Source organism: Sceloporus occidentalis, unplaced genomic scaffold (assembly GCF_023333645.1).
Source record: "Sceloporus occidentalis isolate IW3139 unplaced genomic scaffold, rSceOcc1.0.p SCAF_126, whole genome shotgun sequence".
NCBI classification, from domain to species: Eukaryota; Metazoa; Chordata; class Lepidosauria; order Squamata; family Phrynosomatidae; genus Sceloporus; species Sceloporus occidentalis.
The window spans coordinates 543,796-567,046 of record NW_028317106.1 but is presented as its reverse complement, the minus strand read 5'-3'; the positions used below and the strand labels follow the sequence as shown (position 1 = coordinate 567,046).

Below are 23,251 nucleotides of genomic sequence, written 5' to 3'. Positions count from 1 at the left end.
TACTGTAATGTACAGAGGATGCGCGCGCCACCTGTCCGTCGGGGGCCGCTCTCAGTGTTATTAGTTAACCGGGAAATGGGGAAGATAATTGGGCTGTTTGTGTTATTTTAGGAAAGAATAAGCTACTTCGCACGGAGCATCTCAAAGAGCGCTTTGTGGGTAATTAAAGCTGCCCCGGGGGTTATTTTTGTGAGCTGACGAGAAAACAAGGTACTGTGGGGGGGGGCGATGTTTTTGGACAAACATCCCGCAACTAAGGTGTCTTTGAGAATAACAAACCCGGCGCGTTTCATCTCCGCATCGGCTGGCCTCCTGCAGGCGCTCGCGGAGGGTCACGTAATGCTGGCTGCTGGCAGGGAACCCGGTCAGATGATGATGTTGGTGACATATTGTCCCTTGGTCCGGGGTAGGAGCCAGATTCCCCGGGGGTCCGGTTGACATATTGTCCCTTGGTCCGGGGTAGGAGCCAGATTCCCCAGGGGGTCCGGCTGACATGTTGTCCCTTGGTCCGGGGTAGGAGCCAGATTCCCCAGGGGGTCCGGCTCGACAGCAGGGGGGGGTGTTGTGGGGAAAACACGTGACTGGAGTAGAGACAGGAGATAGCGGTGTGTCCGGGAGGGTCTGCCCACTGTATGAGGGTCTTGGCCATTATAGAGGGGGCGAGGGATCTGGGGGGTACTGGAATCCAGTATGAAGCTGCCCGATCCATTATCACCCAATCGCTTTACTCCCCGCGATTCCATGCGGAGCGGAGACCCGGCGAGGACAGCGCTGGCCGCACATCTTTTAAGTTCCCACTAGTGTTTTAAAATTTGTGGCTCCCAGAAAGGGGTAGAGGAGGGGGCCGGGGCCGCTGTCCGTGAGCCGCCGGGGCTTCCGTTACACCCACCGCGTACTCGCCGGTACTAACATGCGCACGGAGCCGTGTAGAACGCGGCCGGGGACAATAAGGCAGTTCTGTTTTGATTTTGGTAGATAAGTTTGTGCCGCGGAAGTCAGAAGGTCCGAGACGACGGGCCGTGACGTGGAGCCGGGGGCCGACGCTGCAAGATTGGGGACATGCGGAGGATCGTCGCGCAGGCAGCCGCTAGAGCAATCAATTTAGGGCGGGGGGGGGGCTATATTATGGCGTCAAAGAAACCGCATTCTGATATTTATCCTTTTCTAGAAATGGTTTTCTTTAATTTATGCTATTTTTCTTTGTATAAATGTACATCTAGGAGACCCAGAATATATCTAAATGTATGAATTTTAGTTATAATATAAATACTAGTATTTTATCCCCACAAAATGCATTTTACATGGAATTCAAAAAAAAAGAAATACATTGCGGATAAATAAAAGGTTTGCATCAAACGCCGTGCACCGTCACACGTAGTTATTGCCGATGTCTGCGGTTTTGTCGTAAGAATGTTTTTGTCCTTTTTTTTTACCAAAACTCCCCGTATTTAGCGCCCGTTCTGGGCAGGAATCTCTTACTCACCCGGTGAAAGCGTCCGTTCTCCGTGGAAAGGCTGAAAACGTGGAAGGAGCCGGCCTGGGAAAAGCGTCGCTTAGAAGCCGTGTCCTCGGCACACAATGAGCGCCGCCAGCGCACCGGCAGACGACGGCCGCTCTCTAGGTCCTCCTGGGATCTGCTCTATCGAATGGATCACAATACTGTACAGGAGATCTCCCAGGGATCTATAAATTGGGATCTGCTCTATAGACCTGACCACAATACTCTAGGGGAGATCTCCCAGGGATCTATAAGGTGTTGCGTAACCGATGCTGTATAATAACGCAGGCGTGGGTGCGGCGGGGTGAAGGCACTGGGTACAGAACACTATCCTTATCTGCCGGTAGATAAGCGTTTTCCTAGAAAGCGTCTAAAGCCGGCAGCGAGTCGGCCCCCCGCGGCGAGGGTCGCTTACCAGGCATTGCGTTCTGCTTCAGTTCGGTGAAAAGGCGTTGTGATGGCTGCAGCGGCAGACGACGCGCGCCGGGTCGCAGCACAGAGCGGCGGAGCTTTGCTGAGAGTAATCCGCCACGGACACGTTGTCTGCCAGGACGTCCGCGGAGAGACTCTCAATGGCTTTCGTCAGCTCGGGCAGCACCGCCAGATACTCCTCGCTCCTCGGGTCGAGCGCGCCGGCTTCCCTCGGGTCTCGCTGCAGGTTAAACACCAGTGGCGGGTCGTGGCGGCGCTCCGGCCCCAGGCGGCCCCCACAGGACAATGCTCCCCCTGGATTTAAATAAGAAAGCGTTCAGTCACAGTAAAGCCCGTGACGACTTCAAAACGGAGACAAGTAGCGCGGCGTTACCCGTGGTATAAAATCCCTTGTGCCGGTCCACGCGCACCGCGGCTATCTGCCCAAATCTGCCGGCCGCCCCGCTGTTTGGGTGATAAAGTATCTGGAGAGAGAGGGGGGGGAGAGAGAGCGGCAGTTATGTATCATGCAGCGGCAACACAGAGAGACACGGGGGACCACACACAGAGACACGGGGGGACCACACAAACAAGGGGAGGAATAAATCGCCAGGTCCGCTCCCTGCGAGTTCCCTGACGCGTCCGGGGAAGGCCGTGTCCTCGGTTCCTGGAAAGCGGAGGCTGTCTCACGCCGTCACGCGAGTCTCTCGCTTACCCTGTGACCGGCCTGGGAATGGCCACACAAAACGTCCGACACGTCTTTGCCGTCAAAGCGTCTGCCGGTCGGTAAAGCCGCGTCTGCCAGAGACGCCAAGGTGGGGAATACGTCTAAAAGGCTGAAGGAGAAGCAGCTGTTAGCCGGGGCGTCAGAGATGTTATAAGTGCAGATATAACGCGAGTGACCCGTGAGAATCCTCGAGGACTGGGACCGGCAATGCAGAAACACAATCCCTGCTTGCAAACAGGTGGCCCGACACATGGATTTATACCCCGGGTAAGCAGTGATGGAGCCGTTAATGTTCGTAAAGATGGCCGAACCCCATTTGTGGCTGCTGTGGTTTACTGGGGGCCGTGTTGTTATTACTGGCTTGGCACTGGACGGACTGCTACTAAACCAGACGGCAGTAAGTGGCTTTAAATCTCTCTATTCTGAGGCCAGCACAATAAACAATGGCGTGAGCGGCCACGGGCAGCGTCTGGGCGCGGGAACAGTCTCGGCCTTTGTGTTCGCAGAGACCCCGCTAAACAAACATCGCCTGAACCGGCACGCCGAGGCGTTCAGCGCAGACATCACTGCCGAGAGACGGCAGCGAGGCATCCCTGCACCGACCGAGAGCGCAGAAATCACTGCCGGGAGACGGCAGCGAGGCATCCCTGCACCGAGCGAGAGCGCAGAAATCACTGCCGGGAGACGGCAGCGAGGCATCCCTGCACCGAGCGAGAGCGCAGAAATCACTGCCGGGAGACGGCAGCGAGGCATCCCTGCACCGACCGAGAGCGCAGAAATCACTGCCGGGAGACGGCAGCGAGGCATCCCTGCACCGACCGAGAGCGCAGAAATCACTGCCGGGAGACGGCAGCGAGGCATCCCTGCACCGAGCGAGAGCGCAGAAATCACTGCCGGGAGACGGCAGCGAGGCATCCCTGCACCGACCGAGAGCGCAGAAATCACTGCCGGGAGACGGCAGCGAGGCATCCCTGCACCGAGCGAGAGCGCAGAAATCACTGCCGGGAGACGGCAGCGAGGCATCCCTGCACCGAGCGAGAGCGCAGAAATCACTGCCGGGAGACGGCAGCGAGGCATCCCTGCACCGACCGAGAGCGCAGAAATCACTGCCGGGAGACGGCAGCGAGGCATCCCTGCACCGAGCGAGAGCGCAGAAATCACTGCGAGACATCCCCGCACCGAGCAAGAGAGCGCAGAAATCACTGCCAAGAGACGGCAGCGAGACATCCCCGCACCGAGCAAGAGAGCGCAGAAATCACTGCCAAGAGACGGCAGCGAGACATCCCCGCACCGAACGAGAGCGCAGACATCACTCCCAAGAGACGGCAGCGAGATATCCCCGCACCGAGCGGGTGAGAGTGCAGACATCCCTGCCGGGAGACAGCAGCGAGACATCCCCGCACCGAGAGTGCTCTGAACACGGGGTCTACAAAGCCGGGGCAAATAAGGGGCTGGAGGATTTTTTGCCAGGTTGGAAAGAGGCAATTATTGGCTTCCAGGGTTCTGTGGCCCCAGAAATCCATCGAAGGGCCCGTTACGGTGACACGTGTAAGTCCGTGTTACAGGTCATGCCTTACATGTGATCTGATGTGGCCAGACAAACATGAGCTTGTAACACGTTCCAGCTGAACAAGCGGAGATCGCGGGAATCCGTGGACACGGCCAGAACCCGGCGCCCTGAGCGGGGCGCATAAAGCATTAACCCTCGTGCTCCCAGAGACGCCCCCGGTTGTACTCGTCTGGTTAGCGCTGCTCCCCGTACCTCAGCAGGGCTGCGCTGGTGACGTTCCGCGGAGTCCTCTCCGGCCAGTAGACCACGGCTGGAACGCGATGGCCGCCCTCCCACGTGGTCTGCTTTGCGGAGCTCCCGCCTAGAAACGCAGGACGCGGATAAAATGTTACACGTATGATCGCCCCCAAACCACGCAGCCATGCGCGCCCCGGCACAGAGTGCCCCCCCAAGCTAGGTCACTGCTTAGTGACGGAGTGCACGGCCCTGCCACGTAACACCGATCCCTGCAGCTCTATTCATATAGAATCTTCCAGATTCTAGAGACGGAATCATCAGAACCCGGCGAACGTTCTCTGACACGGAACATCTAGAACTCACTACAAGCCCCGAGACCTCCTCGCGAGACATCATTCCGAGGGACCCACAGCCCTGGGATATATGTAGGGACCAAATATGCCACGCGGCTACCGTGGCGTTTTTCTGATTCCATGTCAAGTGTTAACCGGGCGCAGGAACCGGAGGTAGGAACCGGGGCAGGAACCGGGGGCAGGAACCGGGGGCAGGAACCGGGCACAGTGCATTTCTTACATCGTTTACAGAAACAGAATCCCAGCCCCGGCTTTAGTCATAAAGTAAGAGGGTTTGCACCTTGCCTGGTCTGCCACGCGCCCACAAACGGCCCCACGCTTCCCGCAAAGTCACATTTCTGAGCCCACGGTCCGTTGTCACCTGCAATATTTGGGAATATTGAATATCCACTGATCAGACGGCTTTCATTTTCTTATAAATATCCATGATTATTATGATAATAATGATATTAATAATAATGATAATGATAATAATGATATTAATAATAATGATAATAATGATAAATGATAATGATATTAATGATAATGATATTAATGATAATAATAATGATAATAATGATAAATGATATTAATGATAATAATGATAAATGATAATGATATTAATGATAATAATGAAATTATATTAATGATAATAATGATAAATGATATTAATGATTATAAATGATAAGATATTAATGATAATAATAATGATAATAATGATAAATGATAATGATATTAATGATAATGATAAATGATATTAATGATAATAAATGATAATGATATTAATGATAATGATAATAATAATAATGATAATAATGATAAATGATATTAATGATAATAAATGATAATGATAGTAATGATAATGATAATAATAATGATAATAATGATAAATGATAATGATATTAATGATAATAAATGATAATGATATTAATGATAATAAATGATAATGATATTAATGATAATAATGATAAATGATATTAATGATTATAAATGATAAATGATATTAATGATAATAATGATAAATGATAATGATATTAATGATAAATGATATTAATGATTATAAATGATAAATGATATTAATGATAATAAATGATAATGATATTAATGATAATAAATGATAATGATATTAATGATAATGATAGTAATGATATTATTGATAAATTACATAAACGATAAATGATAACACACCTGCGGCCGCGGTTACCTGTGAACCAGAGCAGGGTGTTAGTGCGCCCGGCGCTGAACGCCTCCGCTCTTATCTGCTCCACCATTAGATCCATCTGTCGCAGGCCGGCAGAATACGGCGTAGGGGGTCCCGGCCCCGCGGAGAGCGGCACGTGCATGTGAGCCAGAGCCACGTACAGGAAGAACGGCTGACCGAGGCCACTGCATGTGAAACACAAAAACCGCTATGACGAGCAGGGAAGCATTCGTTAGAACAGCCCTCCAGCGACCAAAGGGTTACGAGCCCACAGAGAGGCATCGATTTCACAATCCGGCAGCCCGGGGGGGGTTTCAGCCCATCCTGCCCCCAGCAGGATCCACAGACGCTGGGCTAGGTGCCTTGTCCCAGGGTCAGACCACAGGTGGAGGTCCCGGGGACACAACGCAGCACATGGGAACCTGCGCGGCAAACACGCAAAACCCTCATACTGCACCGGATGTGGCCACGAGCCAGCGGTGCTCATTAGTACAGCAGAGGTGTCTAGACCTGGGGCCATAGCAGGGGGAGCAAGAAGGGTTAATCTGCAATATGAAGGGGCCGATGTATCCACACAATGCACACATTAACACTCTCACTGCCACGAGCTCCCTCGTGGCTCCGGCTGTAATCATGTCCTCACACGACATCCCGCGATGCCGATCTGTCAGAGACGGGGAGATGTTTGACGAAGCTCTTTGGCACGAGTCGCCACCTGAACTTCTGCTGAGCGCAGCAAACGACGCAGCTTCATCCAGCCCACGGGAACAGGCCACGGCCGGAGAAAACCAGCAGGAAAGGTTTAGCAATGCCTGGGTTTGGGGACTCGCCCCTGGGCACGTGCCAAGAGCGCCGCCAGACACGGGATCTCATCTCCTCGGGTCTGAAAAGTCCTGTTTTGGGATTTTGAGAAATCACTCACGTCGCCTCGTTCATGAAGTCCGTGGCTTTGCGCACGTACGTGGCCGGCAGACTGCTCAGGGTGACCGGCTGCTCCACGATCGCCGAGTTCTCCATGAGAGGGAGCGCCAGGTCGGTAAAGCACCCTCCTCGCCGGCTGCAGGACAAACGCCGGGTTACAGGTTACATGAAAAGTGAGACGGTAAACCCCACGGGTCGTTACTTACACCACCGGCGGCGGCTTAATGGCCACAGAACGTCCTTCCAGCCCCCTACAGGGTACTCAGGGCCACCAGTGACCGGCACAGGTCTACTAAATGGCGCACTAACCTCAAGGGAGTCAACGGATGTCTCCAAGGGTAGAGGAAACACAAAGTGTTCCAAAGAGCTGGTGGTCTTATCTCCGTAGCAACCAGTGTAGTGGTCCAATTTCATTCAGTTGCTATGGTGATAAGACCCCAGTTAAACAAGTATCTTGGTGTTTTTCTATGAGTTCCTGCACCCACAATATATAACACGTCACTTTATACCTTCCCCGTGTCTCTGGGAGCATAGGGCACGGGGGGCACGGAGGGAGGTCATATCCTGGGTGGTCCGTGCAGCCCATATCATTGCTATACGGGATCCCGTAGAAATAATCAAAACCTGGAACAAGGAAACAACGTCAGAAAAATGAGGTAAAAGCCCCAGACCTGCCCCAGGGGGTGGGGTACGTAGCACCCCGGCACAGAGTACTAAAGACTGTACACAGGGTCATGTGACTCCCCTATAGAAACCCTCAGTATGGAGCCCACCTCATTCCAGGCTTACCGCGGAAGTTGGGGTGGTATCTGCCGTGATGCCCCAAGTGCCATTTACCTGAAAATAAAAAGCACACGGTTCTACGCATAACCCGGGCTGCGTGCATGCGCAAGAAACATCGCAGGAATCACGCAGGGGGTCCAAGACGGCTCTCGGTACCGGCCCAAACTCTACCTATAAGTCCCGTCCTGTAGCCAGCTTGCTTTAAAACGTCGGCCAGGGTGGTCTCATTGAGGGGCAGCCCGCCGACCGAGGTCACGGCAAAGTTGTGGGTGACCCCGTTCCGAATTCCCAGTCTCCCGGTAAGCAGGGAGGCGCGTGACGGGGAGCAGGTGGAGGCAGCCGCGTGGAAATCCACGAAACTGAAAATACAACATTATTGGTAAAAATGCAGCTTTACGTAAAAACACGACGGCGACAAGACCTCATACCCAAAGAACTCCTGGATAATTTAAACCTGTCCTGATCCGGCCCGCCTGGGCCGTAGCTCTTATCTGCTGGTTATCTGCTACATCCTCGCTTTCTCTCATTCCCTCTTAATAAATAATGTTTTTTAAACACATTTTCATAACATTTGGTTTAGATTTCTGTATCACCGCCGAGAACGAGGCATCAGGCCGTCTTTGGCATCTGCGCCGGGGGGGGGGGGGGGCGACCGCGCTTCATTTCCCCCACACGCCGATTTCACGTTGGTCGCAGTGAGTGGAACCGCACACAAAGGGGCCACACATATGCGCTAACAGGGGGTCCCTGTGTTATCCCAGACCCCGGGGCTCAGACGTTCACATCGAACACAAGAAACAAGTCAGGCAAACCCAAGGCGGCTTGAGAAGGAAGTCTCACGATATCTTCTCCTAGATCAGGACTCTTCCGACCACCGAGGACCACGCGGTGAAGTGAAAACGTTCATTTCGCTGGATCGAGAGGACAGAATAAAGGAGGCACCCCGGGGAGAAGAAAGACCAGGGTCGGCCACGTGCTAGATTTATGAATTATAGACCGGAGATCTGAACCGGAGTGGATTTGGTACAAGATTCGGTTTTCACATAAACTCTCCTGGGGCACCAGACAGCGGGCTCTGCCTCCGTACCGAGCTCCATATACGTCGATTAGAACAGAAGAAATGAAAGAGCAGCCATAATTACCGCATTCCCTGGGAAGCCATTCTGTCCAGGTTCGGAGTATCCGACGTAGATCCCGCCACGTTTGCACCGAGATCTCCCCAGCCGACGTCGTCTGCTAGAATCACCACGAAGTTCGGCTTTTCTGCGCGCCTGGAATTTGGAACCCAAACGCGGAGAAAGCAGCAGAAAAGGATCATCCCCAGCAAAGGCTTCCCGAGGACGGGCACAAGCGGCATGTTCGGGGACGGGCGAGCGGCCTCGGATCTGGCGGAAGCGAGAGAATCCGCAGCGACGGGAATAAAGCAGGATCCTAAAAGAAAAAGAACCGGGGTCAATGCGTTCAATGTTCGGGGCATTTCACTAAACTCTAAGATGATGGGAAAGGGTTTTCTTGCTTTACACCCATTAAGGACGCAAGCAATCATTTTTGGCCAAAAACCCAGCGTGATCCGGTATATGCGGAAACGAGCGATATATGCCACGTAACGCCGAGAGCGATTAAAGGCATTGAGTCCACGGAGCTTACACTCTCCTTACAGACAGAGAACCGTCCGTGAGCTGATCGTCGAGAAGAAGCTCCCGGCAGCCTGTCTGCTCCCGATAAATATCCTTCTTTACTTTGGTGTTCGGTACGGCAGCCAGCGTCTTCCTGTAACGAGGGCCGCTCACGATCGGTTATCATATACAGCGCATTATGGAACCGGCCTTATACATGGAACGAGGGGATTGCTGTGACGCAGCCGATTCGTTAAGCGGGACAGCGCTGGTGATAAAAGTTAATGTTCCGAGACGAGTCGTCCCGAAGTAACACGGAGTTCTGGCACTCGGGGTTACGACCAACGATGTTTTCCAGATTATTTTGCTGCGTCCGCACTTAGAAGGTCCGCTGTCCCAGTTGGGACTAACAAGAAGGCAAAGAGCACCCGATGCTTGAGTAACCACGGCCAACATCAAAGACCAACCTGATCCGGAGCTTGTGCAAGATTTCCGACGGGCAGCTGGCCGAGCTGTGTAAATATTACGGGCCGTTTATACACGGCAGGTGATACCTGCCCCATCAAAGCGTTGTTTTATTTCTTTTGTAGATGTTGTTGGTAACTTACAGGACCGTCTCACAATCGCCAAAAGCAACACAGGAGCGGGCTGGCCAAATAATAAGCGGCATCTGTTTACCGAGCCGGCCGACACCTGAAGATCCGCGTCGATCCTCTTCCCTCCTCCTAGAAGAGGAAATCACATTTTACTTTTCTTCTACAAAGTAACTCTGGTGACAGAAATAAAGTGGTCACTGGGGCTGTTTGGCTGGAGAAAGTCTGGTTGAGTTGCCCGAGTTCACGTCTCCATAACTCCCCCCTCCCCATCATTTTGGGGCTTGATGATGGAATGAGTCGGGGTATGACATCATATCCACAGAGCAACAAAATCCCCTTAAAATAAATGGCCGCGGCTACCGCTTTCAAGTAACCTTCGGTGTTCCCTGGGAGCCGACCCGGAGGAGGCGACCCGCGCAGGTTTTCCTGCCCGCGCCGGCACGTAGGGTGAGGTTTACCGGTGGCAGAAAACCCCCAGCAGTGTTTTACGTCCCGGAATAACGTGGAGAGCGGCTGGCAGATAGACATCTGTCTTTCCAAACGCTCCTGCGAGATGAGATAAGAGACAGCTGCGCTCCTGCGCATGCTTAGCGAGCATCCCCTGAAATACATTAACACTGCGTATAACGCGCCCCACGCTGGCTACAGCACAATAAGGGGAGGAAGAACACGAGACACCGTGGTTTGTGACAGTCCTGAGACGTGAGGTGGCCGGAGCTGGAGCGCCATTGTCTGGTTTCTGGTGTTGCTTTGTCAGAGTGACGGAAGAGACGATGACCCCCCCCCCCATGACAACAACTAACCGGTTCCTGCTAATAGAGACGGATTAACCTCAGGTACAGAACTCGGCTTCTCCGAATCCAGAGGACGCTTCCCTGAAAGGAATTCCACACGTCACGCCTGTGTCTGCAGCTCCAGGAGGGACCGTGTTTACACGCACACGGCTGTTGATGTTCAAGGGCCCTTCTCCATATCAGGAACATTTAACTCATTGGCAGCCAGGAACGCCTCGCAGGCAAATGGCAGCAGGGAGGCGACGGATGTCCGGAATTCAAACAGATTTGGTATATGGTGATAGGAGTTGTAGTCCTCAGCACCTGGATGGCTGGCCTAGTCTGTGCCACCATCCCTCCACGAGCAAGATGTGGGAATCCAGATGTGGGATCCGGAGGCTTCTTGGACGCCTGATCCCAAACCTGCTAATGCGTGTGACCGGGCCAGCCGGCCAGCGGGGGTGGTAATCAGTCTCTGGCAGCGATAAGAATAGGAAACATCTGGATAAATAACTCAACTGCAGCTTCCAGATGTGTCCAAACCGATATCCATCACCATGGCTGCCCCTCCAGCTCACATCTGCCCCCCAACAACCCCCCCCCCGTGATGGGAATGGCAGCCGCCAGGAAGGGATTTATTTTTAGTTATGGTAATTTCAGGCACTTCAGGGTAAACGAATCCCAAATTCTCTGTTCAATTCTAAAATCAAGATTTCTAAGAGAGGTCCGGCCAGAGGTCCAAGGGGTGGACAGCCTTACAAAGTCTCAACTAACCCAGCCTCCCCGATTCCCAACATGTACCTAACCCAGCCTCCCCGATTCCCGACATGTACCTAACCGAGCCTCCCCGATTCCCAACATGTACCTAACCCAGCCTCCCCGATTCCCAACATGTACCTAACCGAGCCTCCTGATTCCCTACATGTACCTAACCCAGCCTCCCCGATTCCCAACATGTACCTAACCGAGCCTCCCGATTCCCGACATGTACCTATCCCAGCCTCCCCGATTCCCGACATGTACCTAACCGAGCCTCCCGATTCCCGACATGTACCTAACCCAGCCTCCCGATTCCCGACATGTACCTAACCCAGCCTCCCCGATTCCCGACATGTACCTAACCCAGCCTCCCCGATTCCCGACATGTACCTAACCCAGTCCCCCGATTCCCAACATGTACCTAACCGAGCCTCCCCGATTCCTGACATGTACCTAACCAAGCCTCCCCGATTCCCGACATGTAACTAATCCAGACCTCCCAATTGCTAATTGGATCCCTTATAGATTTAAATCCCAAAATATACAGGTGACCTGCGAGGGCCACACAATGTCACATGACTCTTTGGGCCCATCATATAAATACCAATAATCCCAATTTAACCGAAATGGGCCATATTCAGACGCTCCGAGCCACGTCGCAAACTTTGGACTTTATTTCACTTAATAAAAAGTTGCTAAAAGGGATTAGAAGACGTTTCTTTTTTGCAGTAAACATCCTACTTAGTGATTTTCTTTAATAAAAACGATCTCGGGGAGGATTAACGTTTTTACAGCGCGTGCCAACGCAGCCGGGACTTTAACGTGTGATATTACAGAAGAGCGCAGACAGATCTGTATCACGGTAAACACGGCGTCTATCCCGGTATCACATATCGGTCTGCAGCCCTGCAAGCGGGTCGCTTCTCCTAAACGGGGCTCATGTGACGGGATCCACGAGCCCCACGTCCGCAGCTCCTGATTCCGAATCCCACGCGCTGCCCGACGCCTTCCACAAAACGCATCAGCCGCACAACGTTACTGCTATATACAGCAGCCGGGAGGCCCGTTAACAATAAAGGTCTTAACCCAAAGCTTGCTGGCCCAGAACACGTAACCCCCCCTCCCCATATAATTGAATCCATCTGAACGGGTTTATATAAAAAAGTATACATTATCACACGTAGCTACATGTTAAATGAGCAACAGCCACGTGGTCCATGAAAGTGGCAGGGTACCATGTTTTGGAACCAGTAGGGTGATTAAACTGGGGGGCACAGCTCACAAGAGTCAATGGAGTGCCACGGCCTCGAGGCGGCCAATTATTTCTGCCGTCACATGACTTATATGTGAAGGAGCTGGAATGCCACGTGCCGTCGCTGCTAGCCTTGGATCTCTATGGGCAGCCATTGCTGCCAACACAAGCGTCTGGGGTCTGCCAGCGGCACCAAAGCTCCCTTCCAATACAAAGAACCCGCAGAGCCAGACCACAACACTGGTGTGTGGGGGGGTCAACACATCAACGGCTTCACACATCCACGCAACAAACACGCGGTTGTGCGTCGCAGCTACAGTAACAGCACCGATCCCATACCGGCTCTGCGCAGCATCTGGGTCATTATCTCGGGAATATGCCGGGTGGGATGAAGCCGTAGCCAGCAGGGTAACGTGTTACGCAGCGAAGCCAAGGAACACTAATTCATTCATTAAGGAGGTGGAGGATTACGCCGGGTGCGGTGGGATGGCGCGGTCGTTACACCGGGCCGGGTGCACAATCCCAACACACCCAGCCAGAGTTATCTGCTTTTAAACCTTTGACCCACCGTGTAATGAAACCTATTCTCACAACACAGCGGCGGTTAAAGGGCCGGCGCGGCATGATTCCTGCACCAGTTTATACCCCGAGAAGAGATTAACCCTTTGCCAAAAGCCTTGATTACCTCATCCAAACCAAGAAGCCATAAAGAACACACGAGAACACGCACCGGCGGCAGCTGGCAGGTCACGGCACAAGCGGCCAGCCAAGCGGGGCACTATAAACCCCGAGACATGCCACGTAACGTGACACAAACGCGCCTACAAATAAAACACGGCCCAAGCGGGCCAGTTTTGGAGGGGGAGGTAACTCCGGCCAAGCTGCCCCCAGCTCTGCACCACCTCAGTGGGGAGGCCTTTCCTTAAAGTGTTTCTACAGAGCTGATTAGAATCGATTTCATTCCCCATTCTTTTGAAATCCATCGTAACCCTTTGGTAGCCGGAGCGGCCCTGGTGACCCCCGTGGTCTCCCGGTGACCCCCGTGGGTCTCCTCCTCACCTGCCGAGCTCTCCTCTCAGTCCTGGGGGGGGGTTGTTTCTTTCTTAGAAAGAGCCGATGCGCCCCGTCCTGAATCAGGGAGCCGGGCGGCCTTGGACTGATCCACACGCGTTAAATCCTTTACAAGGAAACACGCGAGACGGCGACCCATCCGGCCCCCGCGGCCCAAGAGCCAGCGCTAAAACCCCGGCATCACCAGGAAACCTATATATTCCTCATTACCGGCGTCTATACGGCCGCCACCACGCGTTTCACCTATATATCCCTTATAAATACTGTCTATACGGCCGCTGCCACGCGTTTCACCTATATATTCCTTATAAAAGCTGTCTATACGGCCGCCGCCACGCGCTTCACCTATATATCCTTTATAAATGCTGTCTATACGGCCGCCACCACGCGTTTCACCTATATATCCTTTATAAATGCTGTCTATACGGCCGCCACCACGCGTTTCACCTATATATTCCATATAAATACTGTCTATACGGACGGCGCCACACGTTTCACCTATATATCTATATAAATACTGTCTATATGGCCGCCGCCACGCGTTTCACCTATATATCTATATAAATACTGTCTATATGGCCGCCGCCACGCGTTTCACCCATATATATAAATACTGTCTATACGGCCGCCGCCACGCGTTTCACCTATATATATATAAATACTGTCTATACGGCCGCTGCCACACGTTTCACCTATATATTCCAAATAAATACTGTCTATACGGCCGCCACCACGCGCTTCACCTATATATCCCTTATAAATACTGTCTATACGGCCCCCGCCACGCGTTTCACCTATATATCCCATATAAATACTGTCTATACAGCCGCCGCCACGCGTTTCACCTATATATCCCATATAAATACTGTCTATACGGCCGCCGCCACGCGTTTCACCTATATATTCCATATAAATACTGTCTATACGGCCCCCGCCACGCGTTTCACCTATATATTCCATATAAATACTGTCTATACGGCAGCTGCCACGCGTTTCACCTATATATTCCATATAAATACTGTCTATACGGCCGCCGCCACGCGTTTCACCTATATATTCCATATAAATACTGTCTATACGGCCACCGCCACGCGTTTCACCTATATATTCCTTATAAATACTGTCTATACGGCCACCGCCACGCGTTTCACCTATATATTCCTTATAAATACTGTCTATACGGCCACCGCCACGCGTTTCACCTATATATTCCTTATAAATACTGTCTATACGGCGGTCGCCACACGTTTCACCTATATATTCCATATAAATACTGTCTATACGGCCCCCGCCACGCGTTTCACCTATATATTCCATATAAATACTGTCTATACGGCCCCCGCCACGCGTTTCACCTATATATTCCATATAAATACTGTCTATACGGCCACCGCCACGCGTTTCACCTATATATTCCTTATAAATACTGTCTATACGGCCCCCGCCACGTGTTTCACCTATATATTCCATATAAATACTGTCTATACGGCCCCCGCCACGTGTTTCACCTATATATTCCTTATAAATACTGTCTAGACGGCGGCCGCCATGCGTTTCACCTATATATTCCTTATAAATACTGTCTATACGGCCACCGCCACGCGTTTCACCTATATATTCCTTATAAATACTGTCTATACGGCCCCCGCCACGCGTTTCACCTATATATTCCATATAAATACTGTCTATACGGCCCCCGCCACGCGTTTCACCTATATATTCCATATAAATACTGTCTATACGGCCCCCGCCACGTGTTTCACCTATATATTCCTTATAAATACTGTCTAGACGGCGGCCGCCACGCGTTTCACCTATGTATTCCCCTCTTTATTCCAGATTAACCCTTTGGTGTGTCGCGCACTCGCATGTACTTTCAGCGGGGGGGGCGCACACCCAGGTGCACGAATCAGAGCTCGTGGTCCCCGCGTCCGGCTGCGAGTTCATTGGGGAATAAAAGTCTCCTTTTGGCAAAATTACATGCGACCACCGAGCGCCGGACCGTGAGACGCCGGCCGCACCTCCTGCTCTGGCCAATCAAATAGCTTCCACAGGAGGTGTTTGTACCCCCATTCGCTCGCCCATCACGCTTCACCGCGCCGCAAACACACAGGATTACGATGTCATAAAAGACAAATTAATATGGGTTCGTGGGATTCTCAGGCCCACTGACACCGGGGTCACCCCAAACGTTTAACCCCTTCAATCATCTGTATACCCCTCACAGCCTAATTAACCCTTTACACAATGTCCTGCCAATAATACCCGCTGGGCATTGGTGTTCCCGCCCCTCCCCCGGGTGTCGGAAGCCGGTGTTATCTGCAGCTTCCTCCTCCTTCTCCTGACCGGCGGGAACCTGTTCTACCCGGACTGAACGAACATCTCCCCGCGCACCCGCCTCGCGCGCTACCAACTATCCGGGACGCGCCTTAGCCCCGCCGCGGCAGGGGAGGGGTTAATGGCAGGCGGCGCGCGCAGACCGCAGTGAAACGAGGAGAGGAAAACATTATGAGGAAGCGGTACCTGCCGGGCAGCAGCATCACCGGTCTCCATGGCGACTGCGCCACACGGGCCGCGCTGCTCCGGGGTATTATTCCCACTACCCTGGCACTGGTTGCGTACATGGTTATTATTCCCCCCCGGCACCTGCTGGGTGCCGGTAAGGGCAGCACCGTGGTGGCACTGTGCCAGGCCCTGCAGTGACCCTTGTTGACCTCACATGCCCTCTGAGCTCGCAATCTAATAGCAGTCGGCGACGAGAGGCACCGGGCTGCCACGTTCCCGCGGGTTAACCCTTCCCTTACCGCCGCGCGCCCCCGTGAGGGGGGGGGTGTAGAGTGATTGCGCGCTCCCGGTGCGCGTCCTCATGAAACAGACCGGCTACAGCCGGTATATAAACCGAGGCTGAGTACGAGACGGAGCACACTGGCATGAGATAGAGGGCACGGTGGGGGACAGCAGCACTCAGCCCGAGGATACCATCTGAGTGAGGACAACACCTGCTCTGGGAGTGCAAGTGAGTACACCACCGGTGCCTGCCTGCCCTGGGAGTGAGAGTTAGTGAGTACACCACCAGTGCCTGCCTGCCTGCCTGTCCTGGGAGTGCGAGTGAGTATGCCACTGGCAGCTGCCTGCCCTGGGAGTGTGAGTGGGTACACCACCGGTGGCTGGCTGCCTGCCTGCCTACCTGTCCTGGGAGTGTGAGTGAGTACACCACCGGCAGCTGCCTGCCCCGGGAGTGTGAGTGAGTAGACCACTGGTGCCTGCCTGCCCTGGGAGTGTGAGTGAGTAGACCACTGGTGCCTGCCTGCCCTGGGAGTGTGAGTGAGTAGACCACTGGTGCCTGCCTGCCCCGGGAGTGTGAGTAGACCACTGGTGGCTGCCTGCCTGTGACTCAGAGTGTGAGTAGAGTGAGTACACCCCTTGCCCTGTGAGTGGCCGGGGTCCCCCAGACCCATTATCTGGGGTTCACTTTTGGGGGTTTGGTGAAGGAGTGTTGAGAGTTAATGTATGTTTGTGTGCTGCACACGCGTGTAACTCGCCTGCTCGTGTACTTGCTGTCTGAGTGTCTACTCATCTAAGAAACATTTGTTCTTGTCAATGAACTGTTGTTTTTGGGGATGAAAGTGTTGGCATCCGGTGTAGTTTATACAGTGCTTTGCTGCCCTGGCTCCGCTAGTGCCCCGCAGCACTCTGTGCCCGCAAGGAGCGGAGCGCAGGAGAGATCTGCAGAGTGATGATGTCACTGGACGGTCTCGTGCGAGAGCGCCTGCACTTGTTAGCCTGTCTGAGCGCGTGCCGTGTCGCCCTTATGCTGCTTTATGTAAAGTTTAATTACTAATGAATGAGTATAGCGAGTCCTTACCGTGAAAGGGTTAAACTGCCTGCCTAGTCACGGTGACCTAAATGATGCTCCGCGGTGGCCGTCCTGATCCCCCGTTGTACGGAGCGCTCGCATCATCCGCGTGCCCCGCTCCCCGCGCGTACATGAGCCCCTGACGCAGCGCACCAATCACTGCCCCCGCTGCGCTGGTGGGGGTGATGTACTGGCGCACTCTATAAAGTGCCCCCCCTGCATTATTGGGGGAAGGGTGCGGGGACCCCACACTCCCGCTGCACCTCTCGTATAAACTCGGAAAGTCTGCCGCAGTAACATAATCCGGCTGCGGAGGATCCCGCCGCGTTCCACCGCTAAGTGGAAGAAAAGCAGACGCTCCGTGTTAACCCTGCGCGCGCCTCGGGCTCCTAACGTTTAGCCGGCGGTCCTGGGTTGGCGAGATCCTGGCGCTCGCCTGGTTGGCGGTGTAAGTTTAGCGGGCGACGCGGGTCACCCGGTGGAACCCCCGGCTCTGACTGTCCTTCTGTGTCCTCTCCTCAGGCTGAAGATGCGAGCCATGGAGAAGTGCGCCGGCGCCAACGTCTACACCAAAGTGCCTGACGGCGGCTGGGGGTGGGCAGTCGCCGCGGCCTTTTTCTTCGTGGAAATGTTTACGTACGGAGTGATCAAATCGTTTGGGGTCTTCTTCAACGAGCTCATGGTCTACTTCGACGAGAGCAACAGCCGCATATCGTGGATCGTCTCCATCTGTGTCTTCGTCCTCACGTTCACCGGTAAGAGCCGCGGCCTCTCTATGGCCGTCTTCATTCTCCTCGTAGGGGGGGAGCCGGACTCGTTTGGGGTGCTATGTTCTCTGGCCCCTATTCTGTGAGGGCTTCCATCTGACGGTGACCATTATTAGTACCACCAAAAATCTGCCCCCAAGAGCCTAATTCCTTTTGCGGTTGCCCCACTCGACAGTCCGTGTTTGGAGAGCTGGAATGACGAGTGTTGTCTCTTTGCTGCAGCTCCCCTCTCCACCGTGCTGAGCAACAGATTCGGGCACCGGCCAGTGGTGATGGTCGGCGGATTCCTCATCAGCCTGGGAATGATCCTCGGCTCATTTGCACGCAACGTGGTCGAAATGTACATCACCATCGGGATCGTGTCTGGTGAGTTCTCCTCCTCCTTCACTAATTCCACGGCTGCTAATCTCAAAAATAATGACCTTGTTTCCTGCGGAGATCAAACATGAAGTAGGAAAATTTAATTGCCCCGGATAATAATTCCTTGGTTTGTAGAGCACCGTAATATCCGGCAGTGATCGTGGCCCTTTAATTGCCGGGGGGGGGTACTCCCACCATGAAGCTGCCTGTTACCTGATGACCTTCCGTGCGTTGGGTGTTTAACCTGATGTGACCCTCGTCCGACTGTAACGAGTAAACACTGAGAATGTCCGTCTGCTGGTTCCCCTCGTGTGAGTGCAGACCGGTATGCCTGAAATCCGCCGGGTCCCTGAGCTCGGGGCTGCTGCCGGCGAGGACGTGATGAATGAGGCTCCTTTGGTAAAGACTCCCTTCTAACGATGCGCCATTACTCTTTCTTCTGCAGGACTCGGTTTCTGTCTCAGCTTCCTGCCGACCGTCACCATCTTGTCTCTGTACTTCGACAAGCGGCGCTCCCTGGTCATGGCGATCGCTTCCACCGGGGAATGTTTTGCCGTCTTCGCGTTTGCGCCAGGTAACTTTCCAGCTTCTGTTTGTGACGACAGTTGAGAAACTGGTCTTTCTGCCTCCTGTAGCTCTTATCCTCTAACCTTCCCTCCCCGGGTTGGATCGAAGCCATTCGCAGCCGGCCTCTCCGAAATACTTGTACCCCTCGTTGTCCTCGGACGTGGTCCGGCCGTTCAGATATTATCCGTGTTCTTATACCGTAATATTCACAAAACCGTCCAAACCACTAACACCGCTACAAACGCTACGAGGGGCTGCATTGGTACACTGGGTGGGGAGCGGTTGGGGTAAAGCTGGGGGCTTTTATTAAAGATCATGTGTAACTGGTGTCGGGAATCGGGATGTCGAGCTGTGAGTTTCGCTTATTAATGTGATTCTTAATCTTCGAATGCCTCCTGTTTGCTCCTCTCAGCCATCACCGCACTAAACGAGCACATCGGCTGGAGGTACTGCCTGCTGACCGTCGGCGCTCTGCAGCTGAACATCGTGGTCTGCGGAGCCCTGCTGCGGCCCATAGTCATCAAACCCCAGGAGGAACGCAAAGGGTCTGTAAACACCGACAACCAAGAGACTACCTACATGCTTGAAAACGAGCAAACGCTCACATCTCTAGATTCCATAGACTCTGGAGTCGAAGTATCTACCTCACCCAAGAATGAAGCGACCGACACGAAGCCTGAAAAGCCAGTAGAAGAAGTGAACAAAAAGGAGACGCTGGAGAAACGGGAACCTAAAGAGAAAGCCGCCCCTCTCCTGGACTTCTCCGTGTTGAGAAATCCCAGTTTTATATGCTATGCACTTTTCGGACTCTTCGCCACTCTTGGCTTCTTTGCACCTTCTCTGTACATCATTCCCCTCAGCCTGAGTCTGGGCATCGACAAGGACCTGTCGGCCTACATGCTGTCGGGCATGGCGATCGCCGAGGTCTTCGGGAGGATCGGCGCCGGGTTGATCCTAACTAAGAAACCGATCAACAAGATTTACATTGAGCTGATCTTCGTCGTCCTCCTGTGCCTGGCCCTCATTGCCTTCGCGTTTGCCTATGACTTTTGGGGACTGATGACATGTAGCGTGTTCTTTGGCTGCATGTTGGGCAGCGTGGCCGGCAGCCACATCCCTTTGATTGCTGAAGAGGACATCGTTGGCATTGAGAAGATGTCATCTGGGGTTGGCGTCTATGTGTTCATTCAGAGCCTTTCTGGACTGGCAGGACCACCGCTGGGAGGTAAGAAACGTTAAGTCGTAGCCACCGCTTTCCTGATTCCTCTTAAGTGCTGTGCATCTCTCCTGCTGCAGCTTCTCAGCGTCTCCCCTTCACCTGCTCTCACTCGCTGCATCTATTCTTGACAGCGGGGTCTCTGCCTTCAATCAGAAGCGAGGGTTAGCGCCCACCCCCCCTTACAAATTTAGGGGTACAAAATACTTCCTCCAATAAGGGTCACCTCTGTAACTGATAAAGCGGGTGCATCCCATAAAGTTTTTGAGGGCGCTCGTTTGGTGCATGAGGTTAGTTACCTCCTGCTCTGGACTTTAATCTCGGATAATGCAATAATTAACTGTCTTTCCGCATCGGTCATCGACCCCGGTCACAGCGCCGAGCCGGTCGATACGGTTTTAAAGCGCGCTGTGTGTCCTTAGCGGGGGTTCCTGCTTACAGATTGTCCTCTCGTTAGCCACATGGGCCCAGCAGAGCCATGTCCCTCAGTCCAGGGGTTAAATTAGGAATTTCTCTGTGCTGCCCTGTCCTAGGCATGCCATATAAATGCCCAGATAGATGCATTGTGCTATTAGACATTCTGGAAGCTGCCCCGGCTAGAGAGCGTCGGGTATCTTTCTGGGGTCGGTGGATCGGGGTGAAATACTTGAATCGTTTTGTAAAGGTGGGACGCGGATGTCATGCATCTGATGCGTTTCATTGGTTCCTTAAGCGTATTAACCATTCCCCCCCCCCCCCCTTTCTCCCTCCCGTCAGGTATGCTGGTCGACTGGACACAAGACTACGCCTCGGCATTTTACTCCTGTGCCGTCGGGATGGTCCTTGCCGCCGCGTGCCTGGCTTTGGTAAGGCCGTGCAAAAAAGGACTATGCCGGAGGAAGCCCGAGGCCGTGCCGATGGAGTCCGTGAAATGCCACGAGCCGCTCGACACGCCGGAAGACTTCCTGGAGGTGGACTTGGGGCTCGGCAAAAGCTGCCAGAGTCTCAACGAGAGCCCTTCGAGTATTAAGCCCTTAAACGGGCCAAATTAGAATGTAATTTCTCTCCGAAAACGCAAGATTTAATCGAACACTCAAAAAAAGGGAAGGAAGACTATAAACGTGGCGGGTTTCTACATCCAGCTCACGTACGCCGATGCCGGCGGGGTATTTACTTTCCAAAGAGAATAACTTCACCGACCATGATGGCTTTTAATTCACACTGCGTGCAGAGTCTGTCTAGTACTCGCCCCGCCACCACCCGACGGGGTCTGCATGCAATGCCTTCCGTGTAACAAACGAGGACCACGCGTGACGCCGGGCCAATGCTAGCCCTGCCGGACTCGTTGGCAAGACGACGGGGTTAATTTGCTATTTACCATGTATTTTATTAGTATGAGACGTGCTGCTGCATCTGTAACCAGAGACACTGAAGTCATTACCTGCTCCTTGTTTTTAACGCAGACCAAATATTTATGACGTGAGATTTTAGGACACGCTGCTGAGCGGACGGGCGACGCTCGCCCCGCTCCTCTTTTATTTTACATTCTGTAGGAACGTTGCAATATTCCTATAGTGCCTCAGGTCTTTCTCTTTTATACACGTAGTATTTTAACGCAATGACTGTAACGATACCGTTCTGGAACATATGCCTTGAAATAAACTTCCTGAGACATCTAAACGTGGCCCTGCGTGTCCGTGTTCAGGGGCCGCACGGAGCGCGTGTAAAACCACTGACTGTACGTGTCGAGGCTGGCCCGGATTAACAAGGGCTTGGCGGGGTCTGCCCCAGCGCTGGCAGGCTTAAAACACAGCAGGGGTATCTGGGCTCTAAGGTGGCACACGTGGGGGGGCGGGGGTATATTTCTTATTCCGCATTTGGTCTGAAACCCTCTAAACACGCGTTTATGCGACCAACACCACCCGGCTGCATGCTGCCCCCCGCATCCTGCACCCTCTGCATGGGGTACACGCCAATTCCCCCCCCCCCCCCTGGAAAAAAACGAATGGCACGTCGCGCCCGCGGGCAACGCCAGAAAATAAGTGGCGCGTTGCTGCTGCCCCCCACGCTTCAGATGTACAGCGCTGCGGAATATGATGGCGCTATAGGAAACCATTAATAATAATACTAACCACGTTCTAATGCCAGCGTGGCGGCCAGGAATACACATCCCTTCCACCGGCCTTATTTTTAAATGCCCCCCAAGCGGTAAACCTTCTGCACATGCCACTGGATGCCATGGGCTCTGATTGGCTAATCACATTGTCAACAGCATTGACACAGCCCAGCACAAAGCATAGATCAAACCCGACTAAAACTCAGCCCTGGGATTGGGGCAGGTAAAAAAAGCGCAGGGGGAAATTAATGGGAAGGGGTGGCACAAAAGGGGTACAGAGACACATAAAGGGGGGGTGCCGGGGCTCATTAAAGGGGGCGCAAAGTGGCACAGGGCCACATAGAGGGGGGGAGCAGGGGCATGCAAAGGGAGCAGGGGCAGGTAAAGGGGGGCAGAGGCACACAAAGGGGGGCGCAAAGTGGCATAGGGCCACATAAAGGAGGGGAGCAGGGGCACATAAAGGGGGGGTGCAGGGGCAAACAAGGTGGGGGCAGAGTTATTAAAGAGCAGCAAAAAAATACATACAAATAACAAAATCAACAAATAAAAGCCCCCCCCCCATATGGCTGCAGCTTTGGGGAAGACCCCCCACTTTTTGGTTAAAAGTCCACAGTTTGCCCCCTAAATTCTCCTCAGACTGGGAGTTGTATATTTTGTTTGTGATTTTGCTCCGAGGCATTCTCAGTGAATTTACTGCCCCACC

At 53.2% G+C, this 23,251-nt stretch overlaps 2 protein-coding genes across 2 annotated transcripts; one reads left to right on the top strand and one right to left on the bottom strand.

The window, feature by feature from the left end:
- Window positions 1-1,931: 1,931 nt before the first annotated feature.
- Window positions 1,932-10,417, bottom strand: LOC149281896 (arylsulfatase G-like). The gene is made up of 12 exons (XM_089498812.1): window positions 10,291-10,417; window positions 8,763-9,051; window positions 7,792-7,979; window positions 7,627-7,674; window positions 7,347-7,461; window positions 6,839-6,973; window positions 5,920-6,101; window positions 5,017-5,097; window positions 4,399-4,507; window positions 2,625-2,745; window positions 2,304-2,394; window positions 1,932-2,224 (listed from the first exon to the last, which is right to left on the bottom strand). The coding sequence occupies exons 1-12, from the start codon at window positions 10,415-10,417 to the stop codon at window positions 1,932-1,934; spliced, it is 1,779 nt and encodes a 592-aa protein (XP_089354938.1).
- Window positions 10,418-18,072: 7,655 nt separating this feature from the next.
- LOC149281895 (monocarboxylate transporter 7-like) lies at window positions 18,073-21,484 on the top strand. The gene is made up of 5 exons (XM_089498811.1): window positions 18,073-18,298; window positions 18,533-18,676; window positions 19,116-19,244; window positions 19,650-20,462; window positions 21,210-21,484. Exons 1-5 carry the CDS (start codon window positions 18,073-18,075, stop codon window positions 21,482-21,484), a joined length of 1,587 nt encoding a protein of 528 aa, XP_089354937.1.
- The last annotated feature ends 1,767 nt before the right edge of the window (window positions 21,485-23,251 follow it).